Source organism: Octopus bimaculoides, chromosome 2, assembly GCF_046866305.1.
Source record: "Octopus bimaculoides isolate indiv1 chromosome 2, ASM4686630v1, whole genome shotgun sequence".
Taxonomy (NCBI): domain Eukaryota; kingdom Metazoa; phylum Mollusca; class Cephalopoda; order Octopoda; family Octopodidae; genus Octopus; species Octopus bimaculoides.
The window spans coordinates 47,237,230-47,262,032 of record NC_142929.1 but is presented as its reverse complement, the minus strand read 5'-3'; the positions used below and the strand labels follow the sequence as shown (position 1 = coordinate 47,262,032).

The 24,803-nt window shown below is 36.7% G+C and overlaps 1 protein-coding gene across 7 annotated transcripts in view; it reads left to right on the top strand.

Moving 5' to 3' along the window:
• The window catches only part of LOC106875928 (tubulin polyglutamylase ttll6), a 420,072-nt gene that overhangs the window by 227,925 nt on the left and 167,344 nt on the right, over window positions 1-24,803 (top strand). For all 7 annotated transcript variants that reach the window (XM_014924244.3, XM_089344881.1, XM_014924246.3 and 4 more), the window contains one exon: window positions 8,737-8,855. In XM_014924244.3, the coding sequence (XP_014779730.1) occupies window positions 8,737-8,855 (119 nt within the window). The remainder of the gene's footprint in view (window positions 1-8,736; window positions 8,856-24,803) is intronic.

Sequence of the window (24,803 nt, the reverse complement as noted above, 5' to 3'; positions counted from 1 at the left end):
CCCATGCTAGCATGGGATCTATTCCATCTCAATCACAGATTTTTTAATTATTTTTTTTTAACTGAACAATTTGAAACTTTGAATAATGGTAGGATTTCTCATGTAGAACACGGTTTCCTCCAAACGTTTTGGACAAAATTTCATATTTTAGAAATTATTTCATGTTAAAGTTGTTGTATTTAGGTAATTTCAATCAATGGCATGTATTTGGTTCAAGAAAACCACTCCTGTTTGTGATAGTAATCAAAGAGGAACAACTTCTGGGTCATCTCTACTAGATGTAGAGTAAACATGATTTACTCTGAACGTTTTTGACAAAATTTCATATTTTAGAAGTTATTTCATGTTAAAGTTGTTGTATTTGGGTAATTTCAATCAATGACGTGTATTCGGTTCAAGAAAACCGCTGCTGTTTGCGATAGTAATCGAAGAGGAACAAGTTTCGGGTCATCTCTACTAAATGTCACCACTCTGTTCTATTTGTACAGCGAGCGAAGACAATGTCACTTTTATCCTTTCTTCCTTTCTAGTCAGCACCATGCATTCCTTAGTCTTTCCCTCCCTTCTACACTATCAACTAGCAACCAGCGATCAAATTTGTCACAGCCACTACAATTACTGTATTTTCCAGTGTATAAGCCACTAATTGTTTTGTTTTACCTTCATGTTTTGATAATTGTTATTTTTTATGTAATAAAGACTTTTATATTGACAAAGTGTGTTTGTTGTTGATTATAATAAGATAAAATCATGACAATAGCAGTACATCTCATAGTTGTAAAATAAGGCATTTTGAAACTACATATTCTTCAACAACAACAAAGTTAGCTGCAGGCTTGTTGCTCTATGGTGTTGATTTTTGAACAGAGTAGTGACATTTAGTAGAGATGACCCGGAAGTTGTTCCTCTTCGATTGTTATTGCAAACAGCAGTAGCTTTCTTGAACGAATACATGTCGTTGATTGGTTGAAATTATGCCAATATGACAACTTTAACAGGAAATAACTTCTAAAATACGAAATTTTGTCAAAAACATCCAGAGTAAATTGTGTTCTATGTGAGAAATTCTACCAGTATTTGAAGTTTCAAACTGTTTAGTTAAAAAAAATTAATTAAAAAATCTGTGATTGAGATGGACTAGATCCCTAGCATGAAAAGCAGATGTTAAATGATGATGATGATATATATACGTATACACACAGTATATATACATACATAATATATATTGATAGTAGTCTCTCATTGTCTGAGAAAAACTGATCTGCAATTTCTTGTTGAACAATGGCAGTGGAGACCTCTGGCATTCTCATTCCTTACACTATATCTCTGCTCACCACTATCAGAGCAGAGATCGTTATCTTCAAGTGCAAGCCCCATGAGTCAGAATGGCTGTTCCAGCATGTCTTTCTCATCATCCTCCAGAGCAACGCCGTTTCCATTTTGTCTGCTGTGATCATGAAGTGGTCCAAATTACAGGAAATTGTGCGTTCCACTCCCTGATGTTGACAAATAGTTTTCTTGCTTATGAATTTGTCACAGTTGACCAATAGAACTATACTCAAACTATACCTTAGGTGTTGAAGTGATAGCAGAGCAACATCAAATGAAGTATTTTGCTCAAGAACACAAAACATGATCCGGACTAGGAATTGAAACCCTGATCTAACAGCTGTGAGTGCAACACCTTAACCATTAAGCGATATATGTATATGTGTGTGTGTATGTATATATATATATATATATATATATATATATATATTAAAAATGGGGAAGGTGAGTTTATGGGATCCATAAACTGCCCTTCAGGAGACTACCATCATATATTTATACAGAATTTTGTATGTGTGTATATATATATATATATATATATATAGGTGCAGGCGTGGTAAGAAGTTTTCTTCCTGACCACATGGTTCCAGGTTCATTCCCACTGCATAGCAACTTGGGCAAGTGTCTTCTACTATAACCGCGGACCAACCATATCTTTGCGAGTGGATTTGGTAGGTGGAAACTGAAAGAATCCCGTCATGTATAGATATATATATGTGTGTGTCTTTATGTCTGTGTTTGCCCCCCCCCCCCCCCACTGTTTGACAACCAGTGTTGGCGTGTTTATGTCCCTGTAGCTTAGCAGTTTAGCAAGAGAAACCCATATAATATGCACTAGGCTTAAAATGAAAGTAAGTCCTAGGGTCGATTTATTTGACTAAAATTCTCTGAAGGTGGTGCCCAAGCATGGCCACGGTCTAATGACTAAAACAAGATAAAAGGTACATATATGCATAATACATGTATATGTAAACTGAAGATCAGTTCAAATATGTTTAGGAGACATGTGAACCTCCAAATGATTTTCACTGCAATCTGTAAGGGAGAAAAAAAAACCATGCTTAAGATTAAAGAGGTGTTAAAACTAGAGTCAACCCAGAACATTCCCACTCAGTGAAAGATAGAGAAATTTGACTGATTTCATTGGTCCAGTGGTAGAACATTTGTCATATTCACAAGAGATGTGTGTTCAAGCTCCGTAGGAAACTTTTAACTTTGGTTTTATTCAAAGAGTTTTTAACCTGATATTGATCCACTCTTACTACAGCTTTATTTGATTTGACATTCACTGTTCTTTAAAAAGAATTATTTCAAATTTCCAAAGTTTTAAAAGTTTTATGATGTCAACAACATACAATAACCATTGGTAACAATAAAGTTTCTACAATGGACAGAGAACTTCAAAGGACTGCTTTGGTCAAGTGGTACAACATCTGACATGCTTACAGAAGTTGTGAGTTTGAGTCCCATGGGAAGTCTTCAATTCTTTTTTTTCTATCCAAAGTGTTTTTAACCCTATATTTACTTGCTATTATTTATACCTTTAATTGTTTCAAGATTCACTATTCTTAGAAAGAATTATTCATATTCCCAAAGTTAAAAAAATGTTATGATGTTAACAATATATAGCCAATATATATAGCATATATATATAACGTGGCTGCATGGTAAGAAGCTTGCTTCCTAACCACATGGTTTTGGGTTCAGTCTCTTCTACTATAGCCCCAGGCTGGCCAAAGCCTTGTGAGTGGATTTGGTAGATGGAAACTAGAAGAAGCCTGTTGTATATATATATATATATATATATATATGTGTGTGTGTGTGTGTGTTTGTGTCTGTGTCCCCCACCACCACTTCACAATGGTGTTGGTGTGTTTGTGTCCCCATAACTTAGTGGTTTGTCAAAACAGACCGCTAGAATAAGTACCAGGCTTAGCAAGAAATTTAATTACTGGGTTTGATTCATTCAACTAAGAATCCTTCAAGGCAGTGCCCCAGCATGGCCACAGTCTAATGACTGAAACAAGTAAAAGAGAAAGTTAAAAGATTATATGTAGTTGTATTTTATAAATGTAATGTTTTAGCAGAGAAATTCTACTGTTGCTAATTCAATAGCTCATTAAAAACAGAATACTTTGAGTCTAGATGCAGCGTAATTATTTCAGAATATTTTGTGGGTGGGATTCCAATGTTTAAAATGAGCTTGATTCATGACAGAGAAAATTATTTCATGGCAAAATATGACGTCAAACATTTAGAGACAGACAGTATAACCAAACGACATAATTTTATTTTAAGTAAAACACACTCATATGAAATTGCTTCATAATCAATATTTAAAATGTATACACATTTACTGGAATAATAAACATGTGAATACATAACTATATAGATAAAGAAATGGATAGCTAATTGAATAATATGCAGTAAATAGATACCTAATTAGATCAATAATTATAGATTATAATAAATTGGAAAAGTTCATAAATAAATGCAATCTGTGGATGATACATTTGCAAACTTACCCCTGAGATATGTGCAAGCATTTAAATAGTATATGTATGTGAACATTTAAATAGTGTATGTATGTGAATATTTCTACATAAAAATTTTAAAGATACAAACATACATATGTCCACACATTTTATATACTTTCATACATTAATACATGCAAACATACATACATACGTACATACATACATACATACATACGTACATACATACATATCTGCCTGCCTATCTGTCTATATCTGTCTCTCTATGTGTTTTTGTATGTATTTATCTATTTACCTGTGTGTGTGTGTGTGTGTGTGTGCGTGTGCGCATGCGCAAGTGTGTGTAAACTTTTATTCACTAATTACGTTGGCAGTTGCCATAGTGCAAATTGTAATTGTGTTAGTATGAATACCTACTCTTTAGAATAGCTTAATTAACAACGTAGTTTATAATACACCCACCACTAGTAAAACTCATATAGGTTTAATAGTCCACATGTGTGTGTGTGTGTGTGTGTGTGTACCTATGTGTATGTACGTATGTATATATATACATATAACAAGCAAATTAGCTAGTTAGGAAAATCTATACAAGAGATCAAAGCAGTATTTATACTGAGAAGTAGTGTTTAATGTCACCTAAACATGAGTGTTCCCTAGGAACTGATGATACTGCTATTTTAACCCCCAGGAGGATGCCTCCTCCAGCTGATTATTCAGTGCACATTGCACTTTATATACATTGCAAGCGGGGAGAGAATTCTTTTCTATTTCAGCCACAAGACCACCAGACTGAACAGTTTCAACCTCTTTATAGTCATCCTCAATGATGGATACTTGTTCAGAAGCAATAGCATTAATTCACTCCAGCTTGCAATATATAGGAAATAAATGACACACAGTTGCTGATCTTGCAACAAGCAAATTAGCTAGTTAAGAAAATTTCTATAAGAGATCAAAGCAGAAGATTATCTGTCACCAAGGATGGCCATAAAGAAATTGAAACCATATGGTCTGGTGTTTAAAATGTTTATATTGAAGGAGAGGTTAGAAATTCAGTTGCTAATGTTTTTAACTAAATTCTTATAAACTATGGGGTGATGGCAGGAACCTACATAATATAAGCTAAGTCTATCGTTGGGCTTTCTATAGGGTTTATAAATATTCTTATTTAAATCTAAAGAAACATCTAGGAAATTGACAACCATCAGATTGGTACCTATTGTTATGCTAAGATCGAATGTTTTCATCATTTGGATAATGTCCTTCCTAAACCAATCTTGTGCTGGTCCATTAGTGTTTGTGGTTAAAGCTAGAGCATCATCTTTGTAAATGGCAAAATATATACCATGCAGAGTGGGTTAAGACAACCAATACAGAGGGTGCCTTCGATGTGAGCATGGGATCATATGATGGAGCAGGCAAATGCTATCTCATTGGACTATTCTTACTCGATACGTTGGGTAAAATTTTTCCTGGTATATCGCAAAGACTGCACTTTCCACTGCCGTTGGTGTAAGGCTTAGACTTGGCCAAGATCTTCCAGTGAATCTTATAGCTGACACCTTTTTCTTTTAAGGACCATATATAACTGGATAATTTGGTTGTTTTCTTTTTATCCCAGTGTCTAAAGCTGAAGGTGTGCTTGTTTTCAAATATTGTTGTTCTGTAAATATACTACGTGTCATCATTATGCAAAATAAACTTGAACTTTAATTATATTTCAGTTTTAAAGCTTAAGTCTTCAATGAAATCTAATCAAAAGTTTTTCTTAAAAACTTCGATAAATAAACTAAGAAATACAATTGAAAGATGCATCTGTTTCTTCTGTAATGATAGCAAAACAATCTCTTTGCATATCATAAAAATGTGATTAACTTGGAAATCCATCTGAAAGCATTTAATGACTTAGTGTGTCAGGCAACGTTTCACTAATTGGTGAAGAGGATACAGGAACTACTCAATAGAAAATCCATTCTATTAGCAATTGGATCTCTCTCTATCTCTTTCATTTTATAAAGACTACACATTTGATAAGATATTGTCATGTACATGGTGAACTGTGAGAATCAGAATGATGATATATATTCATTCTTAATATGTTCTAGCAAATTCAAATGTGAATATGTTAATCACTATTGCATCTCATTGGTGGAGAACAGCTTCATTCGGAAGGTGTGCTCATAACACACTTGATTCATTACAGTAAGAGGACTTTGAGACACCCTGTGTTTTGACTTTGTTATGTCTCCTCAGTTAAATTAGCTAACCCAGACAAGAGTTTTTAGCTCTTGTTTATACATTCGGTAAACAAATTATTTGCTAATGCATGCAAATGTTGGCAAAGCAATAATAAATCATGATGCACATAGTTAACAGCAAGAATCAAAATAACGACAAATATATTGGTTTCAAATTCTGACACAAAGCCAGCAGTTTCAGGGAAGTGGGCAAGTCAATTACACTGATTCTCCAGTGCTCAACTGATATTTATTTGATTAGTGTTGAAAGGAGGAGAAGAAAAGTTGACCTTGGTGGTGTTTGAACTTAGAAAGTAAAGATAAACCAAATGCTGCTCAGCATTTTGCCCAGCATGCTAACGATTCTGCCACCTCGCCACCCTAGTGATGACAAACATATTAATTCTTAAGACATTTCAGCAAATAAGAATATGAATATGTTAATCACTGTTGTACTTCATCATCAGAGAACAACTTCTTTCAGATGATTGTTTGTTCATAACACACTCAATTCATTTTGATAGTGATGACTTTGTGATGCCTGGTCTTTTGACTTTGTTATATCTTCTCAACCAAATCTACACCATGTTAATGAGTCCAGCCCGTTTTTCATTCTTGTTTGTACCTTCAACAAACAAATTATTTGTTTATGCATGCTGATATCTGATTACTGATAATAAATTTTTGTGTGCAGTAGAGCTGGCACTTGGAGGTGCAAGGCCCAGGTAAAGAATTATCAGTGGGGTTCTCTACTCTTTAAGAGCTGAAGATTGATGTCTTAGTTAAAAAGTGTTCAGCATCAACCATTAGCCAATCAAAAAGTATTGATGCTCAACCATTAGCCACAATGATATACTAAAATTTCATCATTGAGTGCTCTACTTTAGCGTGTGCATGGGGCACTTTCTTGGTGTGGGATCTAGTTTGAACAAATCTAATTGGCTTAAAATTGGCCCTGGCATGCAGTAGGGAATCTGAGAGGAGATGCTGGTTCCCAATAATAAAACGTAACAGTGATTAGCATATTCATGTCAGAATCTGTTGGTGTCTCTGTTAGAAACAGTCTTGAGGTTGACACTGTTCTTGTTATTCAATTATCATAGTTTTATTGCGTGCTTTTACTGCTCTACCAAATGTGGTTCTGTGCACTTTGGCATGTGCAGTATTTTGTTTTGGTTTTGGTATTTTGGTACTACCTTTTACCTTTTACTTGTTTCAGCCATTAGATTGTGGCCATGCTGGGGCACTGCCTTGAAGAATTTTTAGTTGAACGAATTGACCTCAGTACTTCTTTCTCTCTTTTTAAGCCTGGTACTCATTCTATTGGTCTCTTTTGCTGAACCACTAAGTTACGGGGATGTAAACACACCAAGATCGGGTTGTCAAGCAGTGGTGGGAGACATCCTCCAACACAAAGACACACACACACACACACAACGGGTTTCTTTCAGTTTTCATCTACCAAATCCACTCACAAGGCTTTGTTCAACCTAAGGCTGTAGATAAAAATATTTGCCCAAGGTGCCACACAGTGGGACTGAGCCCAGAGCCATGTTATTCGGAAACAAACTTCTTACCACACATCCATGCCAGCACCCATACTACATTATAGGGAAATGACCCAATATAATATGTGTACATTGCTTAGTTGTGTTCTTATCTGAATGTTGTGTGTATTTGTAAGTGCAGGTGTTTCACTAATGTATTTGTCTGCATGTTTTCTGATCATTCCCAAAGCATCTGTTAATATTGGAATAGATGAAATTTTTGAGGCACTCCATTTGGATTATCTCTATTTCCAGGTCTTTACATTTAGATAATTTCTCCATCTCTTCGACAGATTCATTATCATCTGTTGGGACTGATATGTTGATTATGAGGGTTCCTCCTCTTCCAATTCCCCTTCTTCCTTCTCTCTTCCACCTTCTCCTCCCCTTCCTCCTCCTCATCATTATTGTCATCGTCGTCATTGTCATCATCATCATCATCATCATCATCATCATTGTAATGGTGGCAAGCTGGCAGAATCATTAGTGTTCCAAACAAAATGTTTAGTGGCATTTTGTCCACCTTTATGTTCTGAATTCAAATTCGGTCAAGGTCGACTTTGCCTTTCATCTTTTTTAGGGGTCAATAAAATAAGTACCAGACAAGTACTGGGTCAATATAATCAACTAGCATCTGCCCCCAAAATTTCAGGCCTTGTGCCTATATTAGAAAGGATTAGCAGAATCGTTAGCATGCTGGGCAAAATGCTTAGCAGTACTTCACCTGCTGCTACATTCTGAGTTCAAATTCCACCAAGATCGACTTTGCTTTTCATCCTTTTGGGGTTGATAAATTAAGTACCAATGAAACATTTGGGTGGATGCAATTGACAAGTCCCCCTCCTCCAGCAAATTTCAGGCCTTGTGCCTATAGTAGAAAGGATTCTTCTTCTTCTGCTTCTTTTTCTTCTTCTTCTTCTTCTTCTTCTTCTTCTTCTTCTTCTTCTTCTTCTTCTTCTTATTATTATTATTATTATTATTATTATTATTATTATTATTATTATTATTATTATCATTATTATTATTAATAATTTCTTATTTTCTTGCAGTATTTGTGTACGTAATCACAAAATTGGATTTAAAAAAAAAAAGCAAAAACAAGCCTAATATTATTTCTTTACATAGTTAGACGTATGACAAAGAAATTTGGATTCAAGGAAGTTGGTGAAAATGATGACTGGATACTATACTGGACAGATTATTCCGTTGCTCTTGAACGTGTTATGGACATGAAAAGTTATCAAGTGAGTATTCTTCAATAAAAAGCCATTTATTTATTTAAAAAAGCAATTATGAAATGAAAGAAAATTAATATTGATTTCTAACATAATGACATGATCATGAATTGTGGGGCAGAAAACAGTTGATGATTAAATTGGCCTCTACACTTGGTGAGTGTTTATCGTATCTGTCTTAAAATGATGAAAACTAAAGCTAACCTCTGTGCAGTTTGAATCCAAAATGATAACATCAAATGATTATATACTGCAGCATATTTTGTATGATGGTCTGATAATTCTTTCTACTATAGGCACAAGGCTTGAAATTTGTGGGAAGGGGACTAGTTGATTACATCAACTCCAGTGTTTCACTGGTACTTAATTTATCGACCCCCGAAAGGATGAAAGGCAAAGTTGACCTGAATGTGAAGACAGATGAAATGCTACTACCCAGCATGCTAATGATTCTTCCAGCTTGCCACCTTTTTCATAATAATAATAATGATAATAATTAATCCTTTCTATTAAAAACAAGACCTGAAATTTGGTGTGAGAGGACTAGTCGATTACATCAACCCTGAAAGGATAAAAGGCAAGGTTGACCTTGGTTGAATTTGATCTCAAAACATAAAGATGGATGAAATGCTGCACAACATCTCACCCAGCATGCTAACAATTCTGCTAGCTTGCCACCTTAATATTAATTAATAATAATAATAATAATAATAATAATGTGAACACCACCACTAATGCCATCAATGAGGATAAAAAGGAAAACGAAGATAATGCAAATAATGAGACAAAAAAAAAAAGAAAATAATGGCTATGATGAAGGATAAACCAAATAGAGAGCAGAGCATGTAATAATAGTCTGTGTTGTTTACTAATCTAAGTGTTAATGTTAAGCAAAGGTAAAAATCAGTTGAGACATATTTCCTCTGGTTTGGGAAGGATACTTTGATCAATATGGAGAGATATTTTTATTTTCTTTAGAAGTGAGAGCTGTTTTAATGGCAATTGTTAGTGTCAATGCCTACCATATTTCCAGGCTATAATTTGCTCTGTATTCTTCTTTTTATAACAATTGCTAACTGGTACTAGGTAAAAGACTGAAAGATTAAGAGAAAATTGGAAAGGAATGATGAAATCAGGAACTAAAGAGTTCTCATATTTTCCTTTTCATGTTTTTCTTTTCATGTTTCTCACTTTTTTAATTTTTTTTTTACTTAGAAGCAGATGTTTTGGAAATACATGAATTCTTCTATTGGTTGCCAGTGTAAACAGACTAATATCATTGGAGATTTTAGTACTTTTAACTGGAGACCTCACAGCAGATAGAATAAAATGTAGTTATTGAATTATATCTGGGGAAAGGCAGCAGGGGGTAGATAACGAGAGTGACGAGTTCCATAAACTAGTGAATTGTATTCTTTTCTACTCTAGGCACAAGGCCCATCTACTGAATTGTATTGATACCATTAAAAACTTTGTCTTCACACATGATGGAATATTCCTTCTTGAGTACTTCACAAAATTGCACAGCATTAGCATATTAACCTTTTTGATACCAACCTGCCTGAGAGCAGCATAGTTCTATGGTATAAACTTGCTGTTTTAATGTAATCTGTCATAAATTAAAACGTTCATCAAAGTCTCACGTGAATTTATATTCCAAACCCAACATTAATCCTTTCCATAATAGGTACAAAGTCTGAAATTTTTTAGGGGAGGTGGGGGTCTAATCAATTACATCAACCCAAGGGCTCAACTGGTATTTATTCCATCAACCGCCAATGGACAAAAGGCAAAGTTGAATTTGAACTCAGAATGTAGAGACAGATGAAATACTGCTGTTTTCTCTGGCATGTTAATGATTCTGCCAGTTTGCCACCGTTCAAACCCAACATTAATAATGGCTTCAAACTTGGGCACAAAGCCAGCAATTTTGGGGTAAAGAGTCAGTCGATTACATTGACCCCAGTGCTCAACTGGTATATATTTTATTGACCTCTGAAAGGATGAAAGGCAAAGTCAACCCCAGTGAAATTTGAATTCAGAATGTGAAGTCAGACGAAATGTCATTAAGCACTTTGCCTGACATGATAATGCTTATGCCAGCTGGCTGCCCTAAACTCAATATGGTTGGAAAGCAAACTTCTTACCACACAGCCATGTCTGTGCCTGCATGTATTCGTGCATTTTCTAGTGCTCAGGATAGATGCTTAAATGCTTAAGGCACAACGCCAGCTATTTTGAGAGTCAAGACCATTGATCCCAGTTCTTGACTAGTATTTTATTTTCATGATTCCAAAATGTTGTTCTTGGTAAGATTTGAATTCAAAACATAATGAGCTGGAATGAATGTCATTAATCGATTTTTCTAATGATTTTGCCAATCCACTGTGTCTACAATATACACATCTTTCCTTTTTATAGTGAAAGGATTGGGAAAACCATTCCAGTGTAATATTCTTTAGAATTATTGTATGAAGATCAGTTCTTCAGCAGTACCCTCAATGGCAACAGCAACAACAACAAAACCAACAATTACAACAACAACAACAACAACAACAGGGTTATGGGACCCTCTGAGATATGCTTTAATTAATCAGTTTTTTTTTTCATTGTCTTCAAATAGGAGGTTTGCATTTGTTTGAAAATAACCATGGTGTGTCGGAAGTGAAATTTTGTCTGTGTTTAGAGAGAGACTGACTAATAATTCTAAGTAAAGACCAAAGAGACTTAATTACATTAAAATTGACTTAAGCTTTGAAGCTGGTGGCCAATTACCTTTCTAACATGATCACAGATTGCTCAACAGTGCATTATAAATGGATAGGTTTAATTAGATATTGATGGAGTAATGTTTGAATGTATTTATTCAATTTTCTTTCTTCTTTTTTCTTTTTCTTTTTTTTTTTTCAATTAAACGGCTACATACTTTCTCTCTGGTCTTTTGGTTCCATTTCAAAGTATAGATAATGCCAGTTATTAGTAGTTTAGTTGATAGTACACAATGTATAGCTACACCAGGTTAGTACATTGCCCTCATCCATTCACTATTTTCAGTTATATAGCCTTAGATACTTGTGTTTACATTGTTCACTCCTTTTTCTGTCTGTCTCTCTCTCCTTCTCTCTTACTGTCTTTTCTCTCTCTCTCTCTCTCTCTCTCTCATACACATTTCATTGGTCTTTGAGAATAATTCAGAAGTACAAATACTCCAGGCCAGAAACTACTTTCCAGAAATAACTTCATGTTGTCGTCCATCTATTGCGATTTACTTTCAACAAAGAAACTACACGATAAATATATATGATGCACAAACAGACACACACACACGCACACGCACACACACACACACACACACACACACACACACACACACACACACCAATAATAGCAGTGTGTGTTAGTGTATTGTTTACTATAGTATGTATAGTATTCTTTCTTTAGTATACTGTATTTGTATATTGTTAGTTTAATGTTTGTTATAGTGTGTTAGTATACTTTTTGTTACACTGAATTAGAATACAGTATTAGTGAAGTGCCTAACATACTAATGCTGTAATGAATTATACTTTTCAGTAAGTTGTGTAAGCATACTAGTAGTGAAACATTTAGTGTTCACATATTGTTCAATATTTTGTATTAGACTGAGTTATAATGTTAAATATATTCCTTATTATACTGTATTAGAATTGTTTCTGATTTTGGCACAAAGCCAGCAGTTTTGAGGAGAGTGTTTTAGTCAATAGCATTGATCCCAGTACTTGCTAATTATTTTCTTTTCGACCACCCCCGGAGAGATGAATGACAGGGTTGACCTCGGTAAGATTTGGACTCAGAATGTAAAGAACCAGAAAGAATCACTAAGTCCTTTCTCTTGTGCTGTAAAAACTATGCCAGCTCGTCACCTTGTATGAGAATGCTATGTTAATGAAATGACTAAGGCAGTGAGCTGGCAGAATTGTTAGCAGGCCAGGCAAAATGCTTAGCAATATTTTGTCCATCTTGGCATTCTGAGTTCAAATTCCACCAAGGTTGACTTTGCCTTTCATCCTCCCAAGGTCAATAAAATAAGTATCAGTTGAGTACTGGCATCGATGTAATCGACTTTTCCCCTCCCCTGAAATTGGTGGCCTTGTGCCAAAATTTGAAATCAATATTAATGTAATGACTGGTATGCTGTATTAGTATACTGTTTAGAAGAGTGCATTAGTACCCTTTATATAATTTGTTAGTATATATACTGAGTAGATACTGTCATAAAGAAGTGCTGCTCACTAACTGTAGAGGGATTCTGTGGAAGAGATAGACCTAGGAAGACATAGGACAAGGTAGTGAAATATGATATTCGGATGTTGGATCTCACAGAAGTGATGACAAGTGACTGAAACCTTTGGTGATTTGTTGTGCTTGAGATGACACATCGAGCTACTTGTGGCTAGTGCAGGTGACATGTAAAAGGCACCTGTACCAGTAATACAAAACAACAGTCATGTCAGTGACATGTAGAAGGCACCTGATACACACTGTGGTTGGTGTCAGGAAGGGCATCCGGCCATAGAAACCAAGTTAAAACTGACTGAAGCCTGGTGCAGCTCTCCAGCTTACCAGTTTCAGTCAAACTATCTAACCTGTGCCAGCATGGGAAACAAACATTAAACAATTATGATGATGATATATTTTCTACTAGTATACTTTGTTTTTAGTGGAGGCCCAATGGCCCAGTGGTTAGGGCAGTGGACTCGTGGTCATAGGATCGCGGTTTCGATTCCCAGACCGGGCGTTGTGAGTGTTTATTGAGCGAAAACACCTAAAGCTCCACGAGGCTCCAGCAGGGGATGGTGGTGAAACCTGCTGTACTCTTCCACCACAACATTCTCTTACTTCCTGTTTCTGTTGTGCCTGTATTTCAAAGGGGCCAGCCTTGTCACACTGTGTCACGCTGAATATCCTCGAGAACTATGTTAAGGGTACACGTGTCTGTGGAGTGCTCAGCCACTTGCACATTAATTTCATGAGCAGGCTGTTCCGTTGATCGGATCAACTGGAACCCTCGACGTCGTAAGCGACGGAGTGCCAACACACACACACACTCTTTTTTTTAATACAGTGTGTGAGTATTTTATTTTATTTATTTTATTATTTTAATTTGATGAAGCAGCAGCAACAACCGAGACAAAGTCTAGTATAAAGACTCATATTTATCTTCTGTATTTCTATCTTTTTGAGGGTAATTTTTATTGTAGATTTTCAAAACAAATTGGTATATTTTTTTCATCTGAGAACTATTACTAAGCAAAGTGAAATTGTAAATGTGATGTGTGATGTTCTGTGGTTATTGATAGAATTGTTATACTTGGGTAACTCCTGGTCTTAGCTCATTGGGCAGTTTTCATTAAACTCTGAGGAGACTAATAATGGCCTTTATCAAAACCACATATAGTTTTTGTATGAGCTGTTTAAATAGGGAATATATTGGTTTGCCATGTGGAAGCAGTAAAGGCAATTCATTGGAGAAAGAGAGAGAGAGAGACAGAGAGAGGGAGTGAAAGAAAAGTGAGAGAGAAGGGTGAAAGAAAGATGGAGAATACTGAATAAGGAAAGGGGAATTAGCAAGCTGTTAGTTGACCAAGCAACCTGGCACAATTCACATCTCTTGTTTGCAACACACCATCTTTTACTATCTAGCTGAAAAACTATATTGCACCCTTCAATCTTCAATGATAAATTATATGATCTGCAATACGATATGAAACATCTATGCTGCTGTAGTTTGGCCATCTTGTTTTACCTGCAAAATTTCCTTAACTTTTTTTACCCCACCATCTTAAAAAATAATTCTTTCAGTTATACTACAGGCACAAGGCCTGAAATTTTGGTGGAGAGGGCTAGTCGATTGCATTGACCCTGATACTCAACTGATGCATATTTTATTGACCCTGAAAGAATGAAAGGCAAAGTCAACCTCAGTGAACTGAGAATGTTAAGTTAGAAGAAAGGTCACTAAGTATTTGTTCAGGATGCTAATGATTCTGCCTTTATCAAGTATATCTTAGGCCTGCAAGTACCCAGCCAAGTGACTGGGTGTTATCCAAATATCTGTTTCCCCAGTTATGTGTTGCTGCTAACTGAAGGAGCTTCTTTGTGGTTGTCTGATGTCCTGTTAAAGATAGTATGTTAGTATGTTGTGTAGTGGAGGTGCAGGACTTAGTGGTTAGGGTGTTGGACAAATGATTGCAAGATAGTGGTTTGATTCTTAGACTGGGCAATGTGTTGTGTTCTTCAGCAAAACACTTCATTTCATGTTGCTCCAGTCCACTCAGCTGGCAAAAATGGGTAATCCTGCGATAGTCTGATATCTTGTTCTGGTGGGTAGTATATACCCCATGGAAACTGGGAAACCAGCTCTTATGAGTCAGCATGACTTGAGAAAGAGACTAAACTTTTAGTATGTTGTGTCAGTATACCAGTTTGTGTATTAATGAACATTAAGACCTGAGGAGTTTAGTAACAACTTGAGCCCGCTGTTAGAATTTGTGTAAGCAATTTAACAAGAGAATAAATTGGTTTGTCTTGGGAAAGAGTTAGGGTCTAATGTCTTTGGGAGGGTCCTTCATTAAAGAGAAATATCTTTTCCATGGTGTAGAGAAGGAAGAATAGAAAAGACAGATAGGCAAAAAGACAAATAAATAGATGAACAGAGAGACAGTGGTGTATAATGGAGGGAGAATGGGTATTGAAACACATGTAGGTAGAGTTACAATTGTCGTAATAGGGAGATAATTTGTTGTTATTGGGAGTTAATCAACAAGAAAACTGGAAAACAAGCAAGGTGAAAATCAGAAGATGAGGATAACAAATTTGAAAAGTTTGGTAGGTGGGTAGTTAAAGTCAGTATAAGGAGTATTAATTGTCCATGAAGTATCTCTTTTCTTTATGGTCCTAGACCTCATTATCGAATCTAGTAACCTTGATCTCTCTGTCTGTATGGTTCGGCATATCCTAGAGTGTGGCCATTTCATCATTCCCTGTGACCTTTTCAACTGAATGTTTATACCAACTCTTTCCTGTCTATATTTTATTAAGTTAGCATAATTTTCGGTGTATAAAACCCCCAATTCTGCAATTAATATTGTTTTTAAATGTTACAGAGGTAATGAAATTCACTGAGTTTAATAATGTACAAGACTATAAGTACGATAGACTGATAGACATAAACTCCAGTTGACTTATTGGTGAAGAAGTGTGCCTCCAAAAGTTAAGTTACACTATGCTAGTAGATTGTTCAGGCATTAAACTTCTTCCTTTAGCATAACCTGTGTAAGATGAAACAAATTATAGTAATATGCTTTAACAACTCAGCTATAATTGAAGCTAAAGCACATATCTGCAGTAGAAGCATTTATAATCCATGTACAATCAGACACATTCACATATAATCTCAGTGTATATTTTAAAAGCTGCTTTTCATTAAAATAAAATGTATAGCTTTATCACTTGTTGATACTTTTACTGTTTGTATTAACTGTTTTCATATATTTATACATTTCATATATTTCATTGGCAATTGAAAGCTATAAAAACCAATATAATTCCATTGCTAGTATTTCAAATGTCAATCCACATTACAAAGATTTTGTTGGATGCAACAAGTTTAACGACAGAAAAGTATTGCTTGTTTATATTTATTTTTCTTTTACACAAGTGTTTGGAACTGCATGAAAATGAATTGGTAGCTAGGTTTTCCATCTGTTATGTTCAGTTTTTCTTTTTTCTGATTTTTCCTCTGTGTGGGTGTTAACATAGAAAAAAAAAATCACACACACTATTAACTGAGAGATGCACATTGCTTTAAACTTGAGAGAGAATAATTTTTTAAAAGTTTTTATTTATAAAACTATTTAAAATTAAAGTAGATAAAGCTTAACGGGAGCTATCTTCGTTAATTTGCATATAATATTCATCAACAGAAAAGCAGTTGAATAACGCAGAAAGTGAACAGTAGCACTAAATACTTCCATGAAGCAGAAACGTTAATAAAGTTGAAATGCATAACATATGACATTTAGAAACCAATCTCCATCATGAGATATTCAAGTATAACCTAACCACTTTGCTGCACTTAATGATAGATTTCAAACACTTGCAGAATACAGTGTACTTCACAAATATGAACTATTATTCAACAAAAGTCAGTAATTTGCTAGGAATAAATATGATGAACTTAACAAAATTTTCCAATTATGAATCAGCTGAAATTGTTCATGGAAAATTTGGCATCAGTTTAGATGTGACCATTACCAGAACTTTATGAAAGAAAATTGAATTTGCATACGTTTCTGAGCAATAGAATTTATTGGGCAATTTACACTGAAAGAGAGGTTTCATGGATCAATCAATGATTAACTGCATTTTTAAGGAAGCGTGCAACCGAGGTACACAAACTTGAATTTAAATGCATAATTCAAGTGCACAAACTTCGAATGTTCGTATTGCAATATTATCTGAGATTATTCAAACTATAGCTACCGAAGAATGTCCCAGATACTTTTGGCTGGAGGTAAGAAACTGTTATCCAGCCTTGACATCAGATATGGAAAGATAATATATGCAGGTATGAAGGTAGAAACTTGTTTCTTATGGTGTAGTCTGTGGGGTAGTTGGTGTTAGGAAGGGCATCCAGCTGTAACAACCATCCCAGAACAGACAGAGCAGCCTGGTGTGGTTTTCTACTTGGCTGTTTCCTATCAAACTGTCCAACCCATGCCAGCATAGAAGGCAGGCATTAAACGATGACGACAACGACAACAATGATGATGATGATTTATCTTTATCAACTGCAATGATCTTGATAACATTGATGTTGATTGGATCAAGTGTTCACTCAAGATGGACCCAGTCTATGATGCAGTTAGATTTGTACTCTACAGACAGTGGCTCTTTCCACTTTGTTTATATATGGTTTATATAGCATGCTAAGCCTACATTTACCTAGAGTGCATAGGACAAATCCAACTCATCAGATACTTTTCCCAGTACCTGATGAGATGGGTTTGTCCTATGCATATCAGTATCTATATCTATCTGTCTATCAATATGTCTGTCTGTCTTCCTGTCCATCCATCCAGCCATCTATGCTGGCTGGTCAAACCATGCCATCATGAAAAACGGTTGTTAAAAGATGATGATGATGATATATATATATATTTACTTTGTATTATATTATACTCATTTATTGTGCTTTTAATTATTAGTTTTTCTATATGTGACAGTGGATTTTCATCGATGAATTCATGAACCTTGGTTCTTTTCCCTAAAACTATATATTTATATATATTTTACTCTGTAAAGCTCAATTTAATTTTAATTTTTTATAAATTGATTTTAATTGAGTTTTTACCTGTAATTTTGGATTTTGTCCCTAATATTATTATATGTATATATATATATATATATATATATATATTCCTTCATTGGACACTAAACTCTGCTTGTGAAGACCTGTTGAGGCAAGTGAAATCAAAATTGAAATCAAATTCGATGACTGCACTGCGTGACTGGCATCCGTGCTAGTGGACTGCTAAGAGCACCATCCGAGCGTTATCGTTGCCAGAGCAGCTTACTGGCTCCCCTGCCGGTGGCATGTAAAAAGCACCATTCGAGTGTGATCGTTACCAGCGTCGCTTTACTGGCACTTGTGCCAGTGGCATGTGAAAAAAATATTCAAGTGAGGTCGTTGCCAGTGCCCCCGACTGGCTCCTGTGCAGGTGACACATAAAAAATACCATTTGAGCGTGACTGTTGCCAGTACCACCTGACTGACCCTCATGCCGGTGGCACATAAAAGCACCCACTACACTCTAGGAGTGGTTGGCGTTAGGAAGGGCATCCAGCTGTAGAAACTCTGCCAGATCAGATTGGAACCTGGTGTAGCCATCTGGTTCGCCAGTCCTCAGTCAAATTGTCCAACCCATGCCAGCATGAAAGAAGTATAAAAAATCGCATTATTTATGGGATGACCCAATATATTGCGAGAGAGAGTGTATGCATATGTATAAATAGTATCTATAATGCATATTATATATGTTATATATATGTATGCATTATGTGTGTATGTATATATTTATATATATGTATATATACATTATATATGTATGTATATAAATGTGTGTTATAATATATATGTATGTGTGTATGTATACATATATATCTGTATATAAGATACATTCTAATATATATATATATTGAGAGGGAGAGAGATAAGGAGAGACTAAGAGAGAGAGTGAGGAAGAGACAGAGTGAGAGAAAGAAGGAGAAAAGAAGGAAAGGGAGAAAGAAGGGGAAAAGCATATATATATATATGTGTATATGTGTATGCATGTATGGTTATAGATATGTGCACACATATATAAATAAATATATCATATATATATATATATATATATATATATATATATATATATATATATATATATATATATAGATATATACATATTCTGTTGTGTCTGGGGAGAGTCATTTTCTTATTGTGCCTTAAAATTTAACACACTCACCGATAAAATTTCCACTTATTTTTCTTTTTATTTTCCTAAAATTTTTGTTGCATCTTGCAACCTTTTCAAGAGTCAAGACTCTTGAAAAGGTTGCAAGACGCAACGAAAATTTTAGGAAAATGTAAATAAGAAATAAGTGGAAATTTTACCGGTGAGTGTGTTAAATTTTAAGGTACAATAAGAAAATGACTCTCCCCAGACACAACAGAATATGCTTCAGCACATGAAATCACATAAAAAATCTTGCAAACCAAATCCAAAAACGAAATATATATATCATCATCATCATCATCATCATCATCGTTTAACGTCCGCTTTCCATGCTAGCATGGGTTGGACGATCTGACTGAGGACTGGCGCAACCGGATGGCTACACCAGGCTCCAATCTAATTTGGCAGAGTTTCTACAGCTGGATGCCCTTCCTAACGCCAACCACTCAGAGAGTGTAGTGGGTGCTTTTACGTGTCACCCGCACGAAAACGGCCACGCTCCATATATATATATATATATATACATACATACATATATAAATTAGCTCATATGTAAACAAACAAGTTTGTTTTTGAAGCGCTGAAATGTATTGTAGTACAAGTAAAAAAATTTTTCAACATGTAAGTCCTGACAGAACAACACACACACGATAAAATCCTTACAGAGCAGAAATTCTAAATTCTAAATTGCAGAAGAATTTGTCAGTAAAGCAGTTTAGCTTAAATGGTAACGGAAATTGAAGGGATGTGAGTTCGAGTCTCATGGCTGCTTGCTGACGGATTTTTCTGCTCTGTAAGGATTTTATCCTATATATGCTGTTCTTATGCGTTGAAAAATCTATGTATATGTATATATTTATAAAGGGTAACAACTCCCTTCAGTCATGAATGACTATGGGATTGCACCTCAAATGTTCCCCTCCGAGGCACAAGTCCAGGCAAAGTTGTTTATGGAACACCAGCAGTCACCCATTCATACTTGTCTCTCCTCTCCATGCCACTGATGTTATCCAAGGGAAAGGCAAAGGCTTTCTACAGCTGAGTGAACTGGAACAATGTGAAATAAAGTGTCTTGCTCAAGAACACAACACACAGTGTGGACATATAAAAGACTCCCTTTGGTCATGAATGACCATGTGATTACACCTAGAATGTAACCCTTCAAGGCACAAGTCTGGGCAAGGTTGTTTATGGAAGACCAGTAGTCACCCATGCGTACCAGCCGCCCCTCCTCCATGCCACCAATGTCATCGAAGGGAATGGCAAAGGCTGATACAATCTTGGCACCACTGACATCGCAACTCATTTCTATAGCTGAGTGAAACTGGAGGAATGTAAAATAAAGTGTCTTGTTTAAGAAAACAACAGACAGCCTGCTCCGGGAATGTTGATGTAAATGACACCTTTATGTCATGCTGACACAGAGGTAGCATTTTTCATTGCTGATGACTATGCGGTAAAGAGACCTCTATTTTGTGTCCATGAGTAACATGTCAAATGAGCAAATTGGTGGCAAAAGAGGAGGGCTGCAGTTTATCTCTTTGTTCCAAAATGTCAGTGCATGTGTACCACATACTCTGACAATTTGGATGTAAACCAACACATGAAGTTGATGGACAACAAGAGCATGAGTACTTCCCTTTGTACTCACCAATTCCCTAGTTGGTTGGCATGTATACTCATGGATGAGCTTGTTCTATTGACCCTCATACCATTGAGCACGGTGCCCCGAATATGGAGAATTTGCAAGCTCAAATCTCCACCACTTGAAGAATAAAACCCATTTTCTGTTCAGTTCTTTCAGTAATGGAATCATCTCTGCACACAGCGCAAATGTCTTGAGTAGGTTTGGAACCTTTAGAACCTTGATTAACGACAAAGAGATGCAGGTATTGAAATGTTCAATTTTTTACTAGTCAGTACTCTACCATCATATGTCTGAAAAGAAGTAAAATTTATACAAATTTCAAAAATGAACACAGGAAGAAGAGACTGACGAAAGACCATGCTGCACTACATGATGTCTTTTGTGAAGATCGAAATAACATTGGAAAGAGGCTTATAGACACACACACACACACACACACACCAACATACATACACACACACACACACACACACACACCAACATACATACACACACACACACCTACATACATACACACATACATATGCACATAAATACATACGCACATACATAGATACATACACATACATACATAAATGCATACACACATACTAACCCATAACATTACATGACATGACGGTGGGGGGATTTGACAGAGGGGCAATGCCAATCCATAACGTTACATGACATGTCAGGGAATCGCCAGAGGGGCAGATCCAATCCATAACATTACATGACAAGTCGGATATTCGCCAAAGGGGCAGACGCAACCCATAACATTACATGACATGTCGGATATTCGCCAGAGGGGCAGACCCAATCCATAACATTACATGACAAGTCGGATATTCGCCATGGGACAGACGCAACCCATAACATTACATGACATGTTGGATATTCGCCAGAGGGGCAGACCCAATCCATAACATTACATGACAAGTCGGATATTCGACAAAGGGGCAGACCCGACCCATAACATTACATGACATGTCGGATATTCGCCAAAGGGGCAGACGCACCCCATAACATTACATGACATGTCGGATATTCGCCAATCCATAACATTACATGACAAGTCGGATATTCGCCAAAGGGGCAGACCCGACCCATTACATTACATGACATGTCGGATATTCGCCAAAGGGGCAGACCCAATCCATAACATTACATGACAAGTCGGATATTCGCCAAAGGGGCAGACCCGACCCATAACATTACATGACATGTCGGATATTCGCCAAAGGGGCAGACCCAACCCATAACATTACATCACATGTCGGATATTCGCCAGAGGGGCAGACACAATACATAACATTACATGACAAGTCGGATATTCGCCAGAGGGGCAGACCCAACCCATAACATTACATGACACGTCGGATATTCGCCAGAGGGGCAGACCCAACCCATAACATTACATGATATGTCGGATATTCGCCAGAGGGGCAGACCCAACACATAACATTACATGACATGTCGGATATTCGCCAGAGGGGCAGACTCAATCCATAACATTACATGACAAGTCGGATATTTGCCAAAGGGGCAGACTCAATCCATAACATTACATGACAAGTCGGATATTCACCAGAGGGGCAGACCCTACCCATAACATTACATGACATGTTGGATATTCGCCAAAGGGGCAGACCCAACCCATAACATTACATGACATGTCGGATATTCGCCAGATGGGCAGACCCAATCCATAACATTACATGACAAGTCGGATATTCGCCAGAGGGGCAGACCGTACCCATAACATTACATGACACGTCGGATATTCGCCAGAGGGGCAGACCCAACCCATAACATTACATGACATGTCGGATATTCGCCAAAGAGGCAGACCCAACCCATAACATTACATGACATGTCGGATATTCGCCAGAGGGGCAGACCCAACCCATAACATTACATGACATGTCGGATATTCGCCAAAGGGGCAGACGCAACCCATAACATTACATGACATGTCGGATATTCGCCAGAGGGGCAGACCCAATCCATAACATTACATGACAAGTCGGATATTCGCCAAAGGGGCAGACCCGACCCATAACATTACATGACATGTCGGATATTCGCCAAAGGGGCAGAACCAACCCATAACATTACATGATATGTCGGATATTCGCCAGAGGGGCAGACCCAATCCATAACATTACATGACAAGTCGGATATTCGCCAGAGGGGCAGACCCAACCCATAACACTACATGACACATTGGATATTCGTCAGAGGGGCAGACCCAACCCATAACATTACATGACATGTCGGATATTCGCCAGAGGGGCAGACCCAACCCATAACATTACATGACAAGTCGGATATTCGCCAAAGGGGCAGACCCAACCCATAACATTACATGACAAGTCGGATATTCACCAGAGGGGCAGACCCAACCCATAACATTACATGACATGTCGGATATTCACCAGAAGGGCAGACCCAATCCATAACATTACATGACAAGTCAGATATTCGCCAAAGGGGCAGACTCAACCCATAACATTACATGACATGTCGGATATTCGCCAAAGGGGCAAACCCAACCCATAACATTACATGACAAGTCGGATATTCGCCAAAGGGGCAGACTCAACTCATAACATTACATGACATGTCGGATATTCCCCAAAGGGGCAGACCCAACCCATAACATTACATGACATGTCGGATATTCGCCAAAGGGGCAGACCCATCCAAAACATTACATGACGTGTCAGATATTCACCAAATGGGCAGACCCAATCCATAACATTACATGACATGTCGGATATTCACCAAAGGAGCAGACCCAACCCATAACATTACATGACAAGTCAGATATTCACCAAAGGGGCAGACCCAACCCATAACATTACATGACATGTCGGATATTCGCCAGAGGGGCAGACCCAATCCATAACATTACATGATATGTCGGATATTCGCCAAAGGGGCAGACCCAACCCATAACATTACATGACGTGTCGGATATTCACCAAATGGGCAAACCCAATCCATAACATTACATGACATGTCGGATATTCACCAAAGGAGCAGACCCAACCCATAACATTACATGACAAGTCAGATATTCACCAAAGGGGCAGACCCAACCCATAACATTACATGACATGTCGGATATTCGCCAGAGGGGCAGACCCAATCCATAACATTACATGACATGTCGGATATTCGCGAAAGGGGCAGACCCAACCCATAACATTACATGACATGTCGGATATTCTCCAAAGGGGCAGACCCAACCCATAACATTACATGACATGTCAGATATTCTCCAAAGGGGCAGACCCAACCCATAACATTACATGACATGTCGGATATTCGCGAAAGGGGCAGACCCAACCAGGGCTTGCAGAAAACCGATAATTCCCAAAACCGAGTTTAAGTACAAGTAATTCTCAAAACCAGTTAAAGACTGGTTTTCGTGGATTTAGAGTGGTGTCCCTGTAATGAAGAAGTTTGTTATATATTGTATTTTGTTTATATACATAAACAGAGAAAGAGAGAAAGCAACAGTTTGACTGATATCCACAAATATGTTGGTGGTGCCTGTATCTGTATCTATGTACAAGCAATAACAAAAAATAATGGTATTATATTTATTTAATCAGGAATGCAACGTTTTTCCAAGTCATTGTATTTCTGAGAATCAATCTAGTTTCTTGATTTGCTTGATGATTCATTTTCCTTCGTAAATAATCTTTTAAAAAACACAATGCATTCAGTGTTTTATCTGACAAACTTGTCCTAATTTTTGTGTTGAAAAGTCCAGTAATTGTA